Source organism: Oncorhynchus tshawytscha, linkage group LG10 (genome assembly GCF_018296145.1).
Source record: "Oncorhynchus tshawytscha isolate Ot180627B linkage group LG10, Otsh_v2.0, whole genome shotgun sequence".
NCBI lineage: Eukaryota > Metazoa > Chordata > Actinopteri > Salmoniformes > Salmonidae > Oncorhynchus > Oncorhynchus tshawytscha.
In genome coordinates this window covers 25,828,224-25,843,418 of record NC_056438.1, presented here as the reverse complement: position 1 = coordinate 25,843,418, position 15,195 = coordinate 25,828,224, and the positions used below count along the sequence as shown (strand labels likewise).

Genomic DNA, 15,195 nt, shown 5'->3' with positions numbered 1-15,195 from the left:
ACCAGCAAGGTGAAGAAAGAAGACATTCTGCCCTTAAGCAAGACATTGACCCCTAGGCTGCGATATTTTTTAATGCCTGGTTTAGACTTGACATTTGATAGCTGGAATTTTGTCCACATAAATCTGTGGTTCACTGGCCCTATGGGAGGAAAGGCTAAATTCCGAATCAAACCCAGCCCGCGCCGAGCCCCGAACCCTACAAGCACCATTGTAGATCTGAACGGATCAGATAGGTACAATATGTAAATTAGCCTATAATATAATATACAGTTGTAAAAAACTGTTTTGCTGCACTTCCAAACGACAAAGTCTTATAACAAAATGCCCGTTTGTGTAATGTATTCAATTGATTCTTTGTTCTAATGCTTGTATTGGATGGACTAAAAGCTCTTGAGTTGTAGCACATGTAGTAAACAGGAGGACATTTTTCAAGTGTATTTTTTATTCACCCACCACACCAGAACATACCAACCCTCGTTCATAGATTTCTCAAAACTGACCCTAATCCTTTTCTCCCAGGTCTACTAGCCGGTCTTCTAGCAGGCATCCTACTTCAGATTCAATAAGCAATTTCGCCCTCCAGTGGCTAGGATAGGTAAATACTGTATGTGGGAGCTGGATTCAAGGTTTAGCCTGTGGCTGGCATGTGCAGCTCTCTGCCCTTGCGTCTCTAAACTTCTGGATTATGACGTCATCCGTTTCACTCCTATACATCACGGTGAGAGATGACAGCTCCAGTGGAACACAGTTGGAGCTGAAATTGAAGGAAACGAAATATTACAACTACAGTAACGTAGTTGTAGGGTCGCAAAATTCCTGCAACAGAAATCCTGGTTGGAAGACTCCCAGAATCAGGAGAGAATAGGCAGGAAATCAGGGATCCGCCATCCGGGATTTTCTAGAAAACCTGGGAATTTTGGTAAAATTACCAGAATTTTGCAACCCTAATTACAACAATCCTGCAGAATAATATTGTCCTAGTGGATATGAAACTATACAAAGTGGATGTCTATTCTGCTCGACAAAGGCCAAACGCAGTAATTACGCCAACAGTGAAACAGAAAAATTGCTTTAAAGTTTTTTTGCTAGCCAGCCAATTATGTTGTAAATTACTTCACAATTAGGTGATAGATACATCAGTGCATAAGTGATAATGCACTGATGTATCATCTTATTGTGAAGTAATTTTTATGCACATCACCCATGACCACTGATTTGACCTTATCAACTATATGGGTCATGCAAAGGCAAAGTGCAATATCTACAATTTAAATGTGTTTATTCAACTCTGTTGTTTTTCTGTTTGATGGAAACAGCTTGAGAGTTCCAACTACATTCCAACTATACTTAATGGTGTTATGTAGTTGTGTTTCCATGTATTGAATGTTGTTGTAGTAACCCGCAAGCATTTCTTTGCCATGAGGTAAGGACTATTTCATCACACATTTATATTTAAAAATACATATATCTACAATCTAAATGTGTTTATCCAATTTTCTTGTTGTCTTTCTGTTTGACTTGGTATGGTCATTTATTTCATTTATGTGTCATAGGTCATGGTTGATATGCATAAAAATGACTTCCTAATAAGATGATACATCAGTGCATTATCACTTATCGACCTACGACATATTGTATTTGTCTGGACAGCAAATAACTTTAAAGACATTTTTGGTGAACATGGTGAAACAAAGTAAAAGTGCAATAACTTCAGTTACTGTTGTTTTCCTTGGGTTTTCCTTCGATTTTGTAGTTACTGCAAATTTCAAACTCCATTTTCTTTGAAACAGAACATAATGCAACCAGGACACAAGATAAAACAGATACTACAAAGCCTCATTTCAGTCTTAACATTTTGACAAAGTGTAGTTACTGCGTTTTGCCTTTGTAGGGCAGTATTGTCTACAAATAGCTACACAAAGGCTACTACAGTATCTGTAGTGAATACTGGAAATCGAGTTCTCAACACATACTTATTCACTGATCTCTCCTCAGGTGATATTTTCCTTGGTCTAAATCCTTCTAGGGACACTTCTGAATTCCCGATGTGGCAGGTACCTCTGAAATGGGATAACGCTCTGATTATAAACACATCAAAGGTTATGTACTGGATGATCACTGCACGACCCAGTCAGCGGGCAAAAGTGACTGCAATGACATCATCACTTGGGTAGTTAAGTCATCATTTACAGTGAGCTCCAAAAGTATTGGGACAGTGACACATTTTGTTATTATTTTGGCTCCAGTACTTTGGATTTTAAATTATACAATGACAATGAGGTTAAAGTGCAGACTGTCAGCTTTAATTTGAGGGTATTTCCATCCATATTGGTTGAACCGTTTAGAAACTACAGCACTTTTTGTACATAGTCCCCCCATTTTAGGGGACCAACAGTATTGGGGCAAATTCACGTACGTGTATTGAAGTAGTACAAAGTTAAGTATGATATTTGTGCTTCTGTCATTTTCTCACTCATCATTATTCACGATTCATTCAGAATTATCTGTAATCGTGGTAGCATCCACATGAATGTGTTAAGAAGCATATTCTGTTTTTATTTACAATAAAAGGGACTCCAAAATGACACAATACATTATTTACCATTCATTTCTATCGGGCACAAAATAATCTGAAACACAACCAGAACAAACAGCAATGAATCCAACAAATTTGTAGAGTCACAGGCTAGAGTCACAGGTAGTCACTGTGTACCAGGAATAGGGAACCAAATATTTAACATTTTATTACTTTAATAAACATATAAGTGAATTTGTCCCTATACTTTTGGAGCTCAATGCATGTTTGTGTGACGTTCCCACCTGCAGAAGGTAGCATTGAACCCTGACGGCTGTAGGATCCAGTTTGCCAGATCGCCCTTGTTGAAGTCAACATAGCGGTGATAGAGCCGACACTGTGGGTCAGAGCTGGCATCAAAGCGGCGGCGCTTGTAGCCATTTCGTTTGGCCAGGAAGAGGCTCCTCCTCTCGTGGCTCCTCGTGCGGCAGTGCTGGCGCTGTCTCCGCTCAGGCCGGAACCCATTGGTAGCAGCCGTCGTCTGGGGGCGAAGCGGCCTAGCCCGGTACACCACCAGCAGGGGCTCGCTGAGGGAGCCACCTCCCAGGCAGTAGAGGCTCTGGGTCAGGGCCTCATGAAGCACCAGGCTCCCACTCTCATCCGTGTAGCGCAGCTGGAAGCCCACCACGTCCAGAGGCATGGAGGAGAACATGAAGGGGGACACGTCGAACACGTCATAGCCAGACGGGGGTAGCTGATCCAGGGTCAGGATTCTCTCCTCGAGGGGAGGGCTCACGCTCAGGCCACTCGCACCCCGGGTAAGGCTGTGCAGGGACACTGTGACACTGAGGGGGTCGGGGTGGAGGGTCTTGCGGAGCAGGACGAGCTCAGCCACGGCCATAGAAGGCTTCAGGTGGGAGACGTTGAACCAGATCCATCCTGCGGGGGCATGCGGTGGGTCTGCTTGGTCCAAGGAACATAAAGAGAGACCATGTTAATCAATCTAGTTGATTGCGTCCAAAGTTGGCTCACAGCACAGAACACACAAAATACAGGCATCAATTAATAACATCACATACACAACCTGGAACAACTATGGTATAATAAAGCTGATATTAGCTAACTGCAAGCTAGAATTGTTTTCAGGACTAACAGGAATTTCACTAGCTAATAAGACATTAAACGTATTGTTCAAATTCCATATGAGGACCAATCAATGTCAGGAAAATATCTTATTTACGGTATAACGGTTTCAAGTTAGGCTCCTACCCAGAACACTCCGGAAACTCTGCACCAGTGTTCCATCAGAGCTTCCCAAGTCTCGGGCCTCTTGTGTGTCCAGAAGCTGATAGACCTGTCTCATGTAGGGGTGTGGTTTGGCCACATGGGGTGCAGACAGCTTATTGATGTGCAGCATCTCCAGAATGGCTTTGCCCAGCTCCTTATTCTCCTCGATGGCACCTTCCAGGTCATCTGTGAGCAATAAGCCCCAGGCACAATTCAACAGGAGAAGGAACAGCATGGCATGTACACCTCAAACAGGCAGCTCAACAATCAAACCTTGGATTCAGCGGTAGGCTAATCCACCTAAAAGGCAAATTTGAACCTTCGATAAAAAAAACAAATCCAACTTCACAAACAGACTTTGGGGATGAGCCGATGTCTTATCGTCCTCTTGTCTGATCAAAGAATGGTGAGAAACGGTCAAGCCTCAATCTCATGCCCCAGAAGGACAGAAAGGACCGAAAGGCGGGTCACTCACTAATTGGGTTGTTAGAACTCCAGGAACCGTCAGAACTTTGTGAAAGCAATTAGGGATCACACAGAGAACCTCTGGAATGTCACACTCCATTTGACAAGCATCATTATAGTGACTGTTTCTGCAATGGGGGCTGAGTACAACATTGTTCCCCCGTTTGGTTTTGGAATTAAAAAGCACTGCAATTTTCAGTTGCTGCTGCTAAAAGTATGATCAAATATTGGATACCGTATCATTTTATTCTAGAGACCGAATAATTTTTTGCAGCACAATGGGTTGCATAAATTGTCAGATATCCTAACCAGAATATAGTTTTAGTCCACCCTAAAAACTGTGGGAACGTTCCACAGAAAAGACAAGGCATTATTGTAAGGGTCAACAAGCACTTTACATGCGATGCCTCAATTGATGTTTTAAATGTTTCGACTTTTCCCTCGCTCCACAAAAGATAACAACCGTGAGAACAAAACCTGTTTGAAGAAGATGCATGTTTTTTTTGATTAAACATTAGAAAATACTTTACAGTTGGACAGGCAGTCAAGGCCCTCGTTTGTGCCCTTAAGGAGTCTAACCAAATCACATTTTTACGAACAGAATACCCAATCAGTCAGTTCATAAGTAACACAATACAATCATTACTTCTTTTACCTTACGTTTGTCATTAAATAAAAGTGTCAATAGAGGGGGCTAATTCACTGGACTCAGCCTGACAGAAGCAGATCATCAAGGTTCCCTGAACCTTAATTTAATTCAAAGATGCAGCTGTGCTCCATAGCTGTAGGGATGCTCTAAACTTACAGACAGACAAACATGTTCTACGTAATGATTCCACCCTTACGACTACCGTAAAAAATGTTAATCTAAACACCCCAAATCTGTGGTAGAAACAGATTTTTTTTTTGGGGGGGGGGGTGCCAACTACAACTTCCTAAAGAAGTGAATAAAAAGCTTTAGTACCAGCTTGCTAACAAATCACTAATCTGTTTTATATTAACTGGCTGATGAAGGATTAATTTGGTGCCTCAGTGCTCTGGAGGTGGGTGTTGCCAGGCAGGGCGGAAAGGCTATCAGTTACTACCCTGTGTGTGTATGTGCATGCACATGTGAGTGAGTGCGTGCGTGTGCACTCATCTATGTATATATGTCAGCATCAGGAGTTAAAGCTGGTTCCACTTATGTACATCTTACACAAACTGCACGCCCTAAAGGGACTGAGAGAGCAACAAACAGTTTCTCAGGGACTGAGCTAGCTAAATAACCGTTTTGGAGCATACCCCATTTTAGATTCGTCTTCTAATTTATTCAGTTCTAAACTTCCGGATACACGTAACAGATTATCTGTTACAGTTTCTCGGAAGAATTTGAGAAAAGTTTTTTTCTTCTCATTTTGTCTGTCATAGTTGAAGTGTACCTATGATGACAATTACAGGCCTCTCTCATCTTTTTAAGTGGGAGAACTTGCACAATTTGTGGCTAACCAGATACTTTTTTGCCCCACTGTAAGAGTCAGGGTTAGACATAGAAAAAGTGTGACTGGGCCTCCAGAGTGGCGCAGCGGTCTATGGCACTGCACCGCAGTGCTAGGGGCGTTACTACAGGCCTGGGCCACAATTTGCACAGCGTCATCCGGGTTAGGGGAGGGTTTGGCTGGTGGGGCTTTACTTGGCTCATTGCGCTCTAGTGACTCCTTGTGGTGGGCTGGGTGCCTGCTGAACGACCCCGGTTGCCAGATGAACGGTGTTTCCTCCTACACATTGATGCGGCTGGCATTAAGGAGCACGGTTAGGCGGGTCATGTTTCGGAGGATGCATGACTCCACCTTCGCCTCGCCGAGCCCGTTGCAGTGATGAGACAAGATTGAAAATTGGGGTAAAAGAAATAGTGCGATTGAATATAGGATGTAAAGAGTACTAAATATTTAATATCCTTTGTCAATTATATTTCTATATGGGTTAAATCATGGTGAGGGTCAGAGTGGGGGATGTGGTGAACAGTAGATTACACAGTGTTTGGTTAATATCTGACACACAGGTCAAAGGTTATTCCAAACTAGGCTTTGGTGAAGTTGGGTGTCACTGTGACGAAGTGCATTGATGGATACTTAGCTTGGAGTGAGGGTTGTGGCTAGAAGGGTTACAGCTTACGTCAAAGTGATTTCAAACTCCTAAAATAGTTGGGACTAGGGAGAGTGTACAGAATCCTTCAATTTTGATCAAAGCATTTTATTTTTTCACAAAAATGTAGACGTTAATGCCGTAGTTGTAGATTTTCAGTGAAAATCATTACAATCCCCGAACTTTAGCGCTCACCCTGATATTGGCTTATCCACTGGTCACAGATGTCATTTCAATGTACAGTACCAGTCAAAAGTTCAGACACACCTACTCATTCAAGGGTTTTTCTTTATTTTGACTATTTTCTACATTGTAGAAACCAAAAAAGTATTAAACAAATCAAAATATATTTTATATTTGACATTCTTCAAAGTAGCCACCCTTTGCCTTGATGACAGCTTTGCACACTCTTGGCATTCTCTCAACCAGCTTCATGAGGTAGTCAACTGGAATGCATTTAATTTAACAGGTGTGCCTTGTTCATTTGTGGATTTTTTTTCCACTTCTTAATGCATTTGAGCCAATCAGTGTGACAAGGTAGGGTTGGTATATAGAAGATAGCACTATTTGGTAGAAGATCAAATCCATATTTTGGCAAGAACAAATCAAATAAGCCATCAGTCCATCATTACTTTAAGACATGAAGGTCATTCAATACGGAACATTTCAAGAACTTTGAAAGTTTCTTCCAATACCGTTGCAAAAACCATCAAGCGCTGTGATGAAACTGGCTCTCATGAGAACTGCCACAGGCAAGGACGACCCAGAGTTACCTTTGCTGCAGAGGATAACTTCATTAGAGTTAACAGCACCTCAGATTGCTGCCCAAATAAGTTCAAGTAACAGACACTTCTCAACATTAACTGTTCAGAGGAGACTGTGTGAATCAAGCCTTCATGGTTGCATTGCTGAAAAGAAACCACTACTAAAGGACACCAATAATAAGAAGAGACTTCCTGGGGCCAAGAAACACAAGCAATGGACATTAGACCGGTGGAAATCTGTCCTTTGGTCTGATGAGTCCAAATATGAGATTTATGGTTCTAACCGCCGTGTCTTTCTGAGACACAGAGTAGGTGAACGGATGATATCTGCATGTGTGGTTCCCACCGTAAAGCATGGAGGAGGAGGTGTGATGGTGTGGGTGTGCTTTGCTGGTGATACTGTTGTGATTTAGTTAGAATTCAACGCACACTTAACCAGCATGGCCACCACAGCATTCTACAGCGATACGTCATCCCATCTGGTTTGCGTTTAGTGGGACTATCAATTGCTTTTCAACAGGACAATGACCCAACACACCTCCAGGCTGTGTAAGGGCTATTTGACCAAGGAGAGTGATTGAGTGCTACATCAGATGACCTGGCCTCCACAATCACCCGACCTCAACCCAATTGAGATGGTTTGGGATGAATTGGACCGCAGAGTGAAGGAAAAGCAGCCAACAAGTGCTCAGCAAATGTGGGAACTCCTTCAAGACTGTTGGAAAAGTATTCCAGGTGAAGCTGGTTGAGGGAATGCCAAGAGTGTGCAAAGCTGTCATCAAGGCAAAGGGTGGCTACTTTGAAGAATCTCAAATATAGAATATATTTGATTTGTTAAACACTTCTTTGGTTTCTACATGACTTCATAGTTTTGATGTGTTCACTATGATTTTACAATGTAGAAAATAGTAAAAATAAAGAAAAACCCTTGAATGAGTAGGTGTGTCCAAACTTTTGACTGGTACTGTATAGTTTTGATTTACATTTGGTTGAGTTGTCAACTAACGTGAATTCAATGTGAAATCAACCAAAGATGTCACCATGTCATCCCTTACAAAGAAATATTGCCGTTTTGAAACTGCATTAACTGCAGTCCCCTGTGGTATTTTGTACTGCAGTTGAACTGCAGTTATACTGCACTCTAACTGCAATATTTTTTCATAAAGGTTTGGATTTAGGCTAAAAGTTGAGTGACAAAAATACCAAATTCCCTTATGTTGATTCAACATCATCACATTTGTTGTTGTTGTTGTTTAGTACGGAGAAAACATTTTGAAACATTTTGAATAGGGGAGCTACAACCTGAACTTGTCCATTAAGAATGCACATTTTTGTATTAGGTTGGAAATCATTTTTGCTATTGTAAGGCCTATTGAACTCACCTGGTCTCAAGTCATACATAATTACTGCAGTGCGGAAGAACTGTAGTTGTTTGCTCATCTATCTGTATGGGCGAACAAGACAGTGGTTCAGAAAAAGCTTTCCAAACAGCCCAAGTGTTTTCCCTGCATAGAACACATTCTCAGGCGGCATCTGTGCATAGGTTAGGAGTAGGTTAGCCGACCTGCAAAGCAAGCTTTTAAAAGATGTGTTGTTTCATATTTCCAGATGTTATCACTGTTCTATAATTACAGAAGGTCACAAAAATAAACTTACGGGGGTAGTGAAAGAGGAAATGGGAGCAACACAAACACAGATAAACTAGAAAAATATACTCAGAAGATGTTTTTCCAGCTTGTTTTTTTGTGTGGTCATAATCAGATCTGAAATATTAGTCCACCTCAACCTCACTCCCAGTATATAATGACAAAGTTCTTAGTAGATAAACTACAAAATATGCTCAGAAGATGTTTTTCTTGCCTGTTTTTGTGTGTGTGTGTGGCCATAATCAGATGTGAAATATCATTCTCTCTCAGCCCACTCCTAGTATATAATGACAAAGGTCTTGGTCCAAGCACACAGCACTTAGAGGAACCCTTTGATCTGAGCTCTCAGTGTTCGTCTTTGGTTCTTTCCGCTCTGTTTAGTCTCTTCCCTTTTTGGTCAGCCTTCTTCTCAACCTCCCCTCCAAGGGACCCCCCTGAACACACGCACACGCACAGGCTTGTTTTCCCTCCCTCCTTCCTCTCTCCTTTTTCTCTTTCTCTTCATGGGGTGTGGATTGACATTTAGGAGTGAGCAAGGTTCTCTGTCAATTAGACAGTTGCTGTGGGAAGCGGAGAGGAGTGCATGAACAGAGGGAGCTCCTGGTGGGAAAGAGAGGGAGAAGAAGCTATGAACTAATAAGGTAAGGGCATGTCAGTCAGTCTGTCTTGCTGTTGGCTTTACTGGTTGGCAGTCAATTCAGCTTTATTTTTATTTGTCCCCTTAGGGCAATCAGTATGTGGAGGAGTTCCGAAAAGTTGATGAGATGTGAGTTTTCTTACTAAAAGACAAAGTTGTGATCTGTAGTGGTCTGGCTTGTCATTTAACGTTTTTATAGTGGGAAACATTTCAGGAAAAGAAAGGGAAGGGCGACTTGTATAAAACAAACAAGGTTGGTCCACTGGATATGTTATCAATCTCTGATCAGTTGTGTAAAGGAAGAATGGTCTGTATGATGGTACTTCAAGCTACCAGGAGATCAGGAATGAGCCCCCCACCCACCCAACCCCCCTGCACACACACTTCTAAAAAGCACACTCAAACCTTTCTAAAAAGAATGTGTCGTTTTCATGAGAAAGCTGCCTCTTAAAGCAACAACAAACATCACAATAAAGTGGTTGTGTAAACCTATAGTCAGTACATGAGTCTGGGCTAGGGCATTAGTTGTTGGACTCTAGTCTTTCATGCGGTTCTCTTACTGCATGGTCTTCTTCAGACATGTTATTGTGTGCCCTAGTTAAGACAGAGAGGCGGCTGTGAGTCTTCAGCAGTAGTACACTGTATGACCTTCACGTTCTTCACAATAGAGTGAGCTTGAAATTTGACTGTTAAGTTTGTTTTGCGTGTCACTTTTCCAGGAGTTCGTCACGGACCACTTACACGAGTCACCTTGACTGAGCTCAGTAGTTATACTGCAAATGTTCAAAGACACTCAAAAAATGTCCTGAAGCATTTTAATGAAACGTGTTGGCAGTTTTGTTTCCGTTCTGTTTTTGAAGTCAAATATATGAAGACACATCACTCCTACATTTCCTCCCTTTGTATCAATCTCATGGACTGGGACTTAGTAAACTCCTCTCTCTTGTCATAAGAAGTCTGGGACACATCACAACTTGGCTGTTGAACGAATATGCTGGCTGGCTGGCTGCCAAATACAGGACTCCTTCTTTTCTCTCTCTCTCACTCTCACTCTATCTCTTCTCTCTCTCTCTCTCTCTCTCTCTTTTGCACACTCTCTCTCTCTCTCTGACTCCTCTTTCTTTGGAAATTGCTGGCTGCTCAGGAGCCTGTCATTACGGAGATGAGACGCAGTGCAGTGGCGCTTGGCTGTTGAGCGGAGGCAGCTGATCACCAGGCATTCCCAGCTGTGGAGAAGACCCGCTTGTCAAAGGGAAGCGCTACATTCCCATCTCTGCAAGACCCAAATTATACACTCAGTTGAACACTGAGAACTGGCCACGGAAGTGATAGTTTGTGTCAACTTGTCTTTGAAGAGGTACAGTGGTGATGACTTTGATCTTGGCGAGATACAGCTTGGTCTTATACTAAACCAGTAAGGGATCTATTTGATAGTATGATTCCGTTTGACATCACGAGATCCCTCTAGATTGAAATAAACATACTGTATCTACAGACATTCCACCACGTTTGCCTCACTACCCACATCATGCAGCCCCTCTCCTCAATACGAATCCTGATTTTACAGTCAGGCCTGGTATGCTGTCCTGTGTCCTCCCAATCTGACCCCCCACCAATCAGGTACCGGAACTGTGTTGCGTCAGTGAGCATTCAGGAGGGCACAGGCCACCCACCTAGCATGCTCTGGGATATGTCAGTCGTAGGATCACATGACCAGTCCAGTATCACATGACACAATTCAACTCACACAATCATGTAAACACAGACACATGCACGCACACAAGCACAAATACGAGTAAAACAGTCTCCTCCCCAATGTACAAATAAAAAAGCATGGGACAATTCTCATCATGCCTGGCCTTACAGACCTCATTTCACAAATCAGTGTCCATTCCCAGGTCTAATGACTTCTAACTGGCCTGGTTGGGAATAACCGTGTCCCATATCCAGCCTCCTGCAAAACATTACTGGATAAAATCACAGTTTATTCCAGAATGAATACCAGTTTCATTGATGAAAGCAGACACACATGAATCGACGCCAGGTCGTACTTCAGTTTCAGTTGGAAAAAAAGTCCATCTAATTTTGAGACCTTACGTTGGACTGACACAGAGCAGATGTCTGGGCTGTGCTATGACGGGCATAGAGAGCTGTGAGCTTGAGGTGATGACAGAGGGATTGCATCACACTCCTGGGGGACAGCAAAGTTCAACTCTCGGGGCCCAGGGTCCAGGGCCATCCTGGAGCTGATGCTTTGCCGACACACACCTGTATGTCTTAAACAGACCCCTGGACATGTGTTTTCATTCTGGTTGGTATAGAATAAAATTTTTATCCAAGACACTGGCTATTCTTCTGTCCCAACAATGAAACGGTTTAACTGTCTTCAACCGCAATTGACTGACTTTTATTAGGCCTCCGTTATCTCACCGTTGTGCGACTGCTTTTGAGATAACTTCCCACTGTAAAAACACACCCGATTCCAACTGAACTGCAAGTGAAGCTTCCACCATAGCGGGGGGGGAGCTGCATGCTTCAGTTGGTTAAGAGGGTCACAGACCCAGTTGGAGTTTTACTGCAGTTAGAAGTTTGACAAATGAATTTCTGTGTGACTGGCGTCAACAAGAAGCCATTCCACCCCATTATTATGTGTTTTTCTTAGCCCACACAGGCTCCTTTCAACACTGGTGCACTGAACATGCTCCAAACCTCCCTGTGAATGCCTCCAACCGAGGTTAACCTTATAATCAGAGTCAGGGTTGGTTAAAAACGTGTTGCGTCTTGCTCTCAGTACAATGCCAGTGGTTTACGCTGCTGGTAAGATCATGTTCAAGGAGTTTTGAGGGGTAAACAGTGTCAGAAATTTGTGAGAAGCTTACTTCAGATTGGTGTCTCTTAGGTTTTTTTGTAAAGCCTCAATCCACTGGGCGCAGAGGTCAGTTCAACGTCTAGTTTCGATTTGCGTTGTGTTGAGTTGTGAATTCAACATGAAATCAAGCAAAAATGTCACCCTGTTATTGGATTTAGGTTCAGGTTGGATTTAGGTTTTCCACTCAGTTGGGTGGAAAAAAAGACAAAATCCTCTTACATGGATGACTTTTTGTAAATCCAATCAGTTTTCCACGTTGAGTCAATGTCATCACATAGATCTTTTTAGTTGAAATGACGTGGAAACAACGTTTTTGCCCAGTGAGGGAAAGCACTTGAACACACAATAATATATTTATCCCTTTATTATCCACGGAATCCTTTTGAGTTGGTCTGTTGTTTAGGAAACACCATTGGCATTGTTGGTCTGTTTGGTTTGGTGTCACATATATTTGGGTTCACTGGACGGACTCACAGTAGTGAAAGCCAGGTTAATAAGCTCTTCTTTGGCTTTAACCTACAGAAGTATCAGTGAGCGCTGCTTCACTGACCCAGTGAGCAGAGACAAGCTAGCGAAGTGAGCAAGATTGTCTTAACTGCACATTCCAGCTGGTGATTTGTGTGTTAATATGTAAGTGAGGGGGATGCCAGGTCTCGACATAAAGATGTTGAGAGAAGACCAAAGTCCAGAGTAAAGAGCGTAGATCAAACTGTCTCAGAGAGATAGCAGCTAATCCACCACTGTCTCTCTCCCATCAGCATGTAAACACACAAGCACTATTCTCAGCACATAACAGGTGATATTTCACACCATTATCAGTGCAGTGAAAATAAGTCCTCCCTGATCTCACATTGCTCTGATTCTCAGAGCTTTACCAGGGGTGTGTTCATTAGGTCACACAATGGAAAACATTTGAAAATGTTTTTAAACATTTTTCAATGGAAAATGGAAATTAGCATAGTAGTTCCTCCCCGTTTGGCGCTTTTCTTCCGTTTAGTGCCGAATGAACAAAACCCAGGCCCAAGGAGTGATGTTTACCCTGCCGGGAGCCTCTCTTTGTGGGGATGCAGGATATAAGGGCCGGGGCAGATGGTTGGAGTGGGCGGTTAGTGATGGGAAAGGTCCCTGGTGTTAAGCTGTGCCTTTAATTTGGCCCTTTCCCCCTTACAAATAGAGCCTAATCCTTTCCCTGTTAGGATTCTCCTTGGAAAACCGGGTTGTATTCTTAGGCACCAAATAGAAGAAAATGGTCTAAAAAACAGTGATGGGTTGTCCAATAAGAAGCGCTCATTTCCGTTTTACATTACAAAATGTTTTTCAATGTCTTCTGTTGCATGCCCTAATGAATACCACCCAGTATTGGAGAGGCTCCCCTTACAGGACACAGGAAATGGCCCTTAGGGAACATCTGAGGATTCTGACTTCTTGGTCCGACCGTTTCGAGTTGAGGCCCTTTTTTTATGAAGCAAACTGGGTCTTTTAATTGCTAATAGATTGAGCTCTGACCAAAGCCAATGCACGCTGGGAAAGTGCACGCCTCCAGGAAACGGAGTTTCTCATAGTTTCAAAGACGTTACCCTAAAATGTGATGTGTAGTTCCTTAGCCTTGGTGCCAGCTTGAAAAATTAGTTTGGGTCCCAAATCTGTTTGTGCTATAGTATCTTGCCAACTCCTACTGCACAAACATATCTGGGACCAGACCAAGACAGATCCATCCCCATCAGCACAGTAAATAGCCCTTTGAATTGGCCCTGGCACTAATTATTTTTAGCTCTGGCACCAAGACGGCTGCAGACTGGAGAGCAAGCCGTGGCTGGGTTGGGTTGGGCTAGGAGGTGCACCAGTGTGCTGTAGCCCCAGGCAGAAGAACACTTTGCCCATGTGCTAACAGCTAACGCACCAAGGAGCATCTGGAAAAAAGCAGGTTGCATCAGGAAATACTGTCATTACCACCAACTGGCACTTGCCTTCAGGCTAAGGCCAAGTTCCAAGGTCTCCAGAAGGGGAGAGCAGGAAAAAGGAAAGAACACAGTCACCGGGTTAGAATTAAAATGGCGGGTGTTAACTACAAAAACACAGCCGCCTTTAAATTGTCAATTGAAAGGCTGCAACACTTACACCTGTCAGTCATGCTTTGAATGGCGTATTGCAAAGGTATTGTACTCTGCTTTGAAGTGGTTGGTAACGTAAGAGCAGTCTTAGATCTGAACATTTCAAAGTGCAGAGCTAAAACAGTCACTCTGTCCTAGGTCATGTTAAGTAGGGAGAACATGTTTTGAAACATTTTGAATTGGGGAAGTACAACTTGAATTTGTCCATTAAGGATGCACATTTTATCTTTCGTTTGGAAATCAATTTTGCTAAGGTATGACCTACTGAACTCCCCTGGTCTCAAGTTATACATTATTACTGTAGTAAGGAAGGACTGCAGTTGCACCTTCAAGGAAATCATTCAGAGCAGAGGAACCCAATTGATTCATGATGTGGTGACTGTGAGCACCAGGGCAGCATCCTGAATAGCACCCTATTCCCCACATAGTACACAACTTTTGACCCATAGAGCTCTGGTCAAAAGTAGTGCATTATGTAAGGAATTGGAGTCAGGTGTTGACGAGTGTAAAGCTTGATACCATTAGCCAAAAATTCAGACATATTAAACCATTTCTATTAAAATTATACTGGAACTTTTTCACCCATATCCCCCTCAAACTATTATGTTTCTAGGTATCATGCCTGTTTTCAGAAACAGTTACGTGAATGGCCAATATTTCAACTCTCTCAATTGTCCATGGAGGCCGAGTGATTTTCCATTGTCACAAACACACCCAAAGGATGTTCAACTAGCAGTATTTAGTATGCCGTTGGGCATCCCTACTCAGGTAACGGTCTAA

At 42.7% G+C, this 15,195-nt stretch overlaps 2 protein-coding genes across 6 annotated transcripts in view; one reads left to right on the top strand and one right to left on the bottom strand.

Annotated features, from left to right (window-relative positions):
• Window positions 1–451: 451 nt before the first annotated feature.
• LOC112261048 (bone morphogenetic protein 2-B) lies at window positions 452–4,230 on the bottom strand. Its single transcript, XM_024436406.1, has 4 exons — window positions 3,785–4,230; window positions 2,821–3,475; window positions 1,974–2,060; window positions 452–754 (listed from the first exon to the last, which is right to left on the bottom strand). Exons 1-4 carry the CDS (start codon window positions 4,035–4,037, stop codon window positions 622–624), a joined length of 1,128 nt encoding a protein of 375 aa, XP_024292174.1. The 5' UTR covers window positions 4,038–4,230; the 3' UTR covers window positions 452–621.
• Window positions 4,231–9,303: 5,073 nt separating this feature from the next.
• frem1a (Fras1 related extracellular matrix 1a) overlaps window positions 9,304–15,195 on the top strand; it is a 30,884-nt gene continuing 24,992 nt past the window's right edge. For 3 of the 5 annotated variants that reach the window (XR_006084285.1, XM_042328396.1, XM_042328400.1), the window contains exon 1: window positions 9,304–9,439. The gene's annotated coding sequence lies outside the window, so the exon portion shown is untranslated. Of the gene's footprint in view, window positions 9,440–9,523; window positions 9,565–10,579; window positions 10,793–15,195 lie in introns of all 5 variants that reach the window. The other 2 variants (XM_042328399.1, XM_042328397.1) reach the window with 2 other exon arrangements.

What these genes read in the sequence shown, in the direction of transcription:
- LOC112261048 (XM_024436406.1), bottom strand. Translation starts at nt 4,037, where the DNA reads ATGCTGTTCCTTCTCCTGTTGAATTGTGCCTGGGGCTTATTGCTCACA. An exon ending in TTCAATGCTACCTTCTGCAG is followed by an intron (nt 2,061 to 2,820) that starts GTGGGAACGTCA and finishes ATCCCATTTCAG; the next exon opens with AGGTACCTGCCACATCGGGA. An exon ending in GAGGAGAGATCAGTGAATAA is followed by an intron (nt 755 to 1,973) that starts GTATGTGTTGAG and finishes CTTCAATTTCAG; the next exon opens with CTCCAACTGTGTTCCACTGG.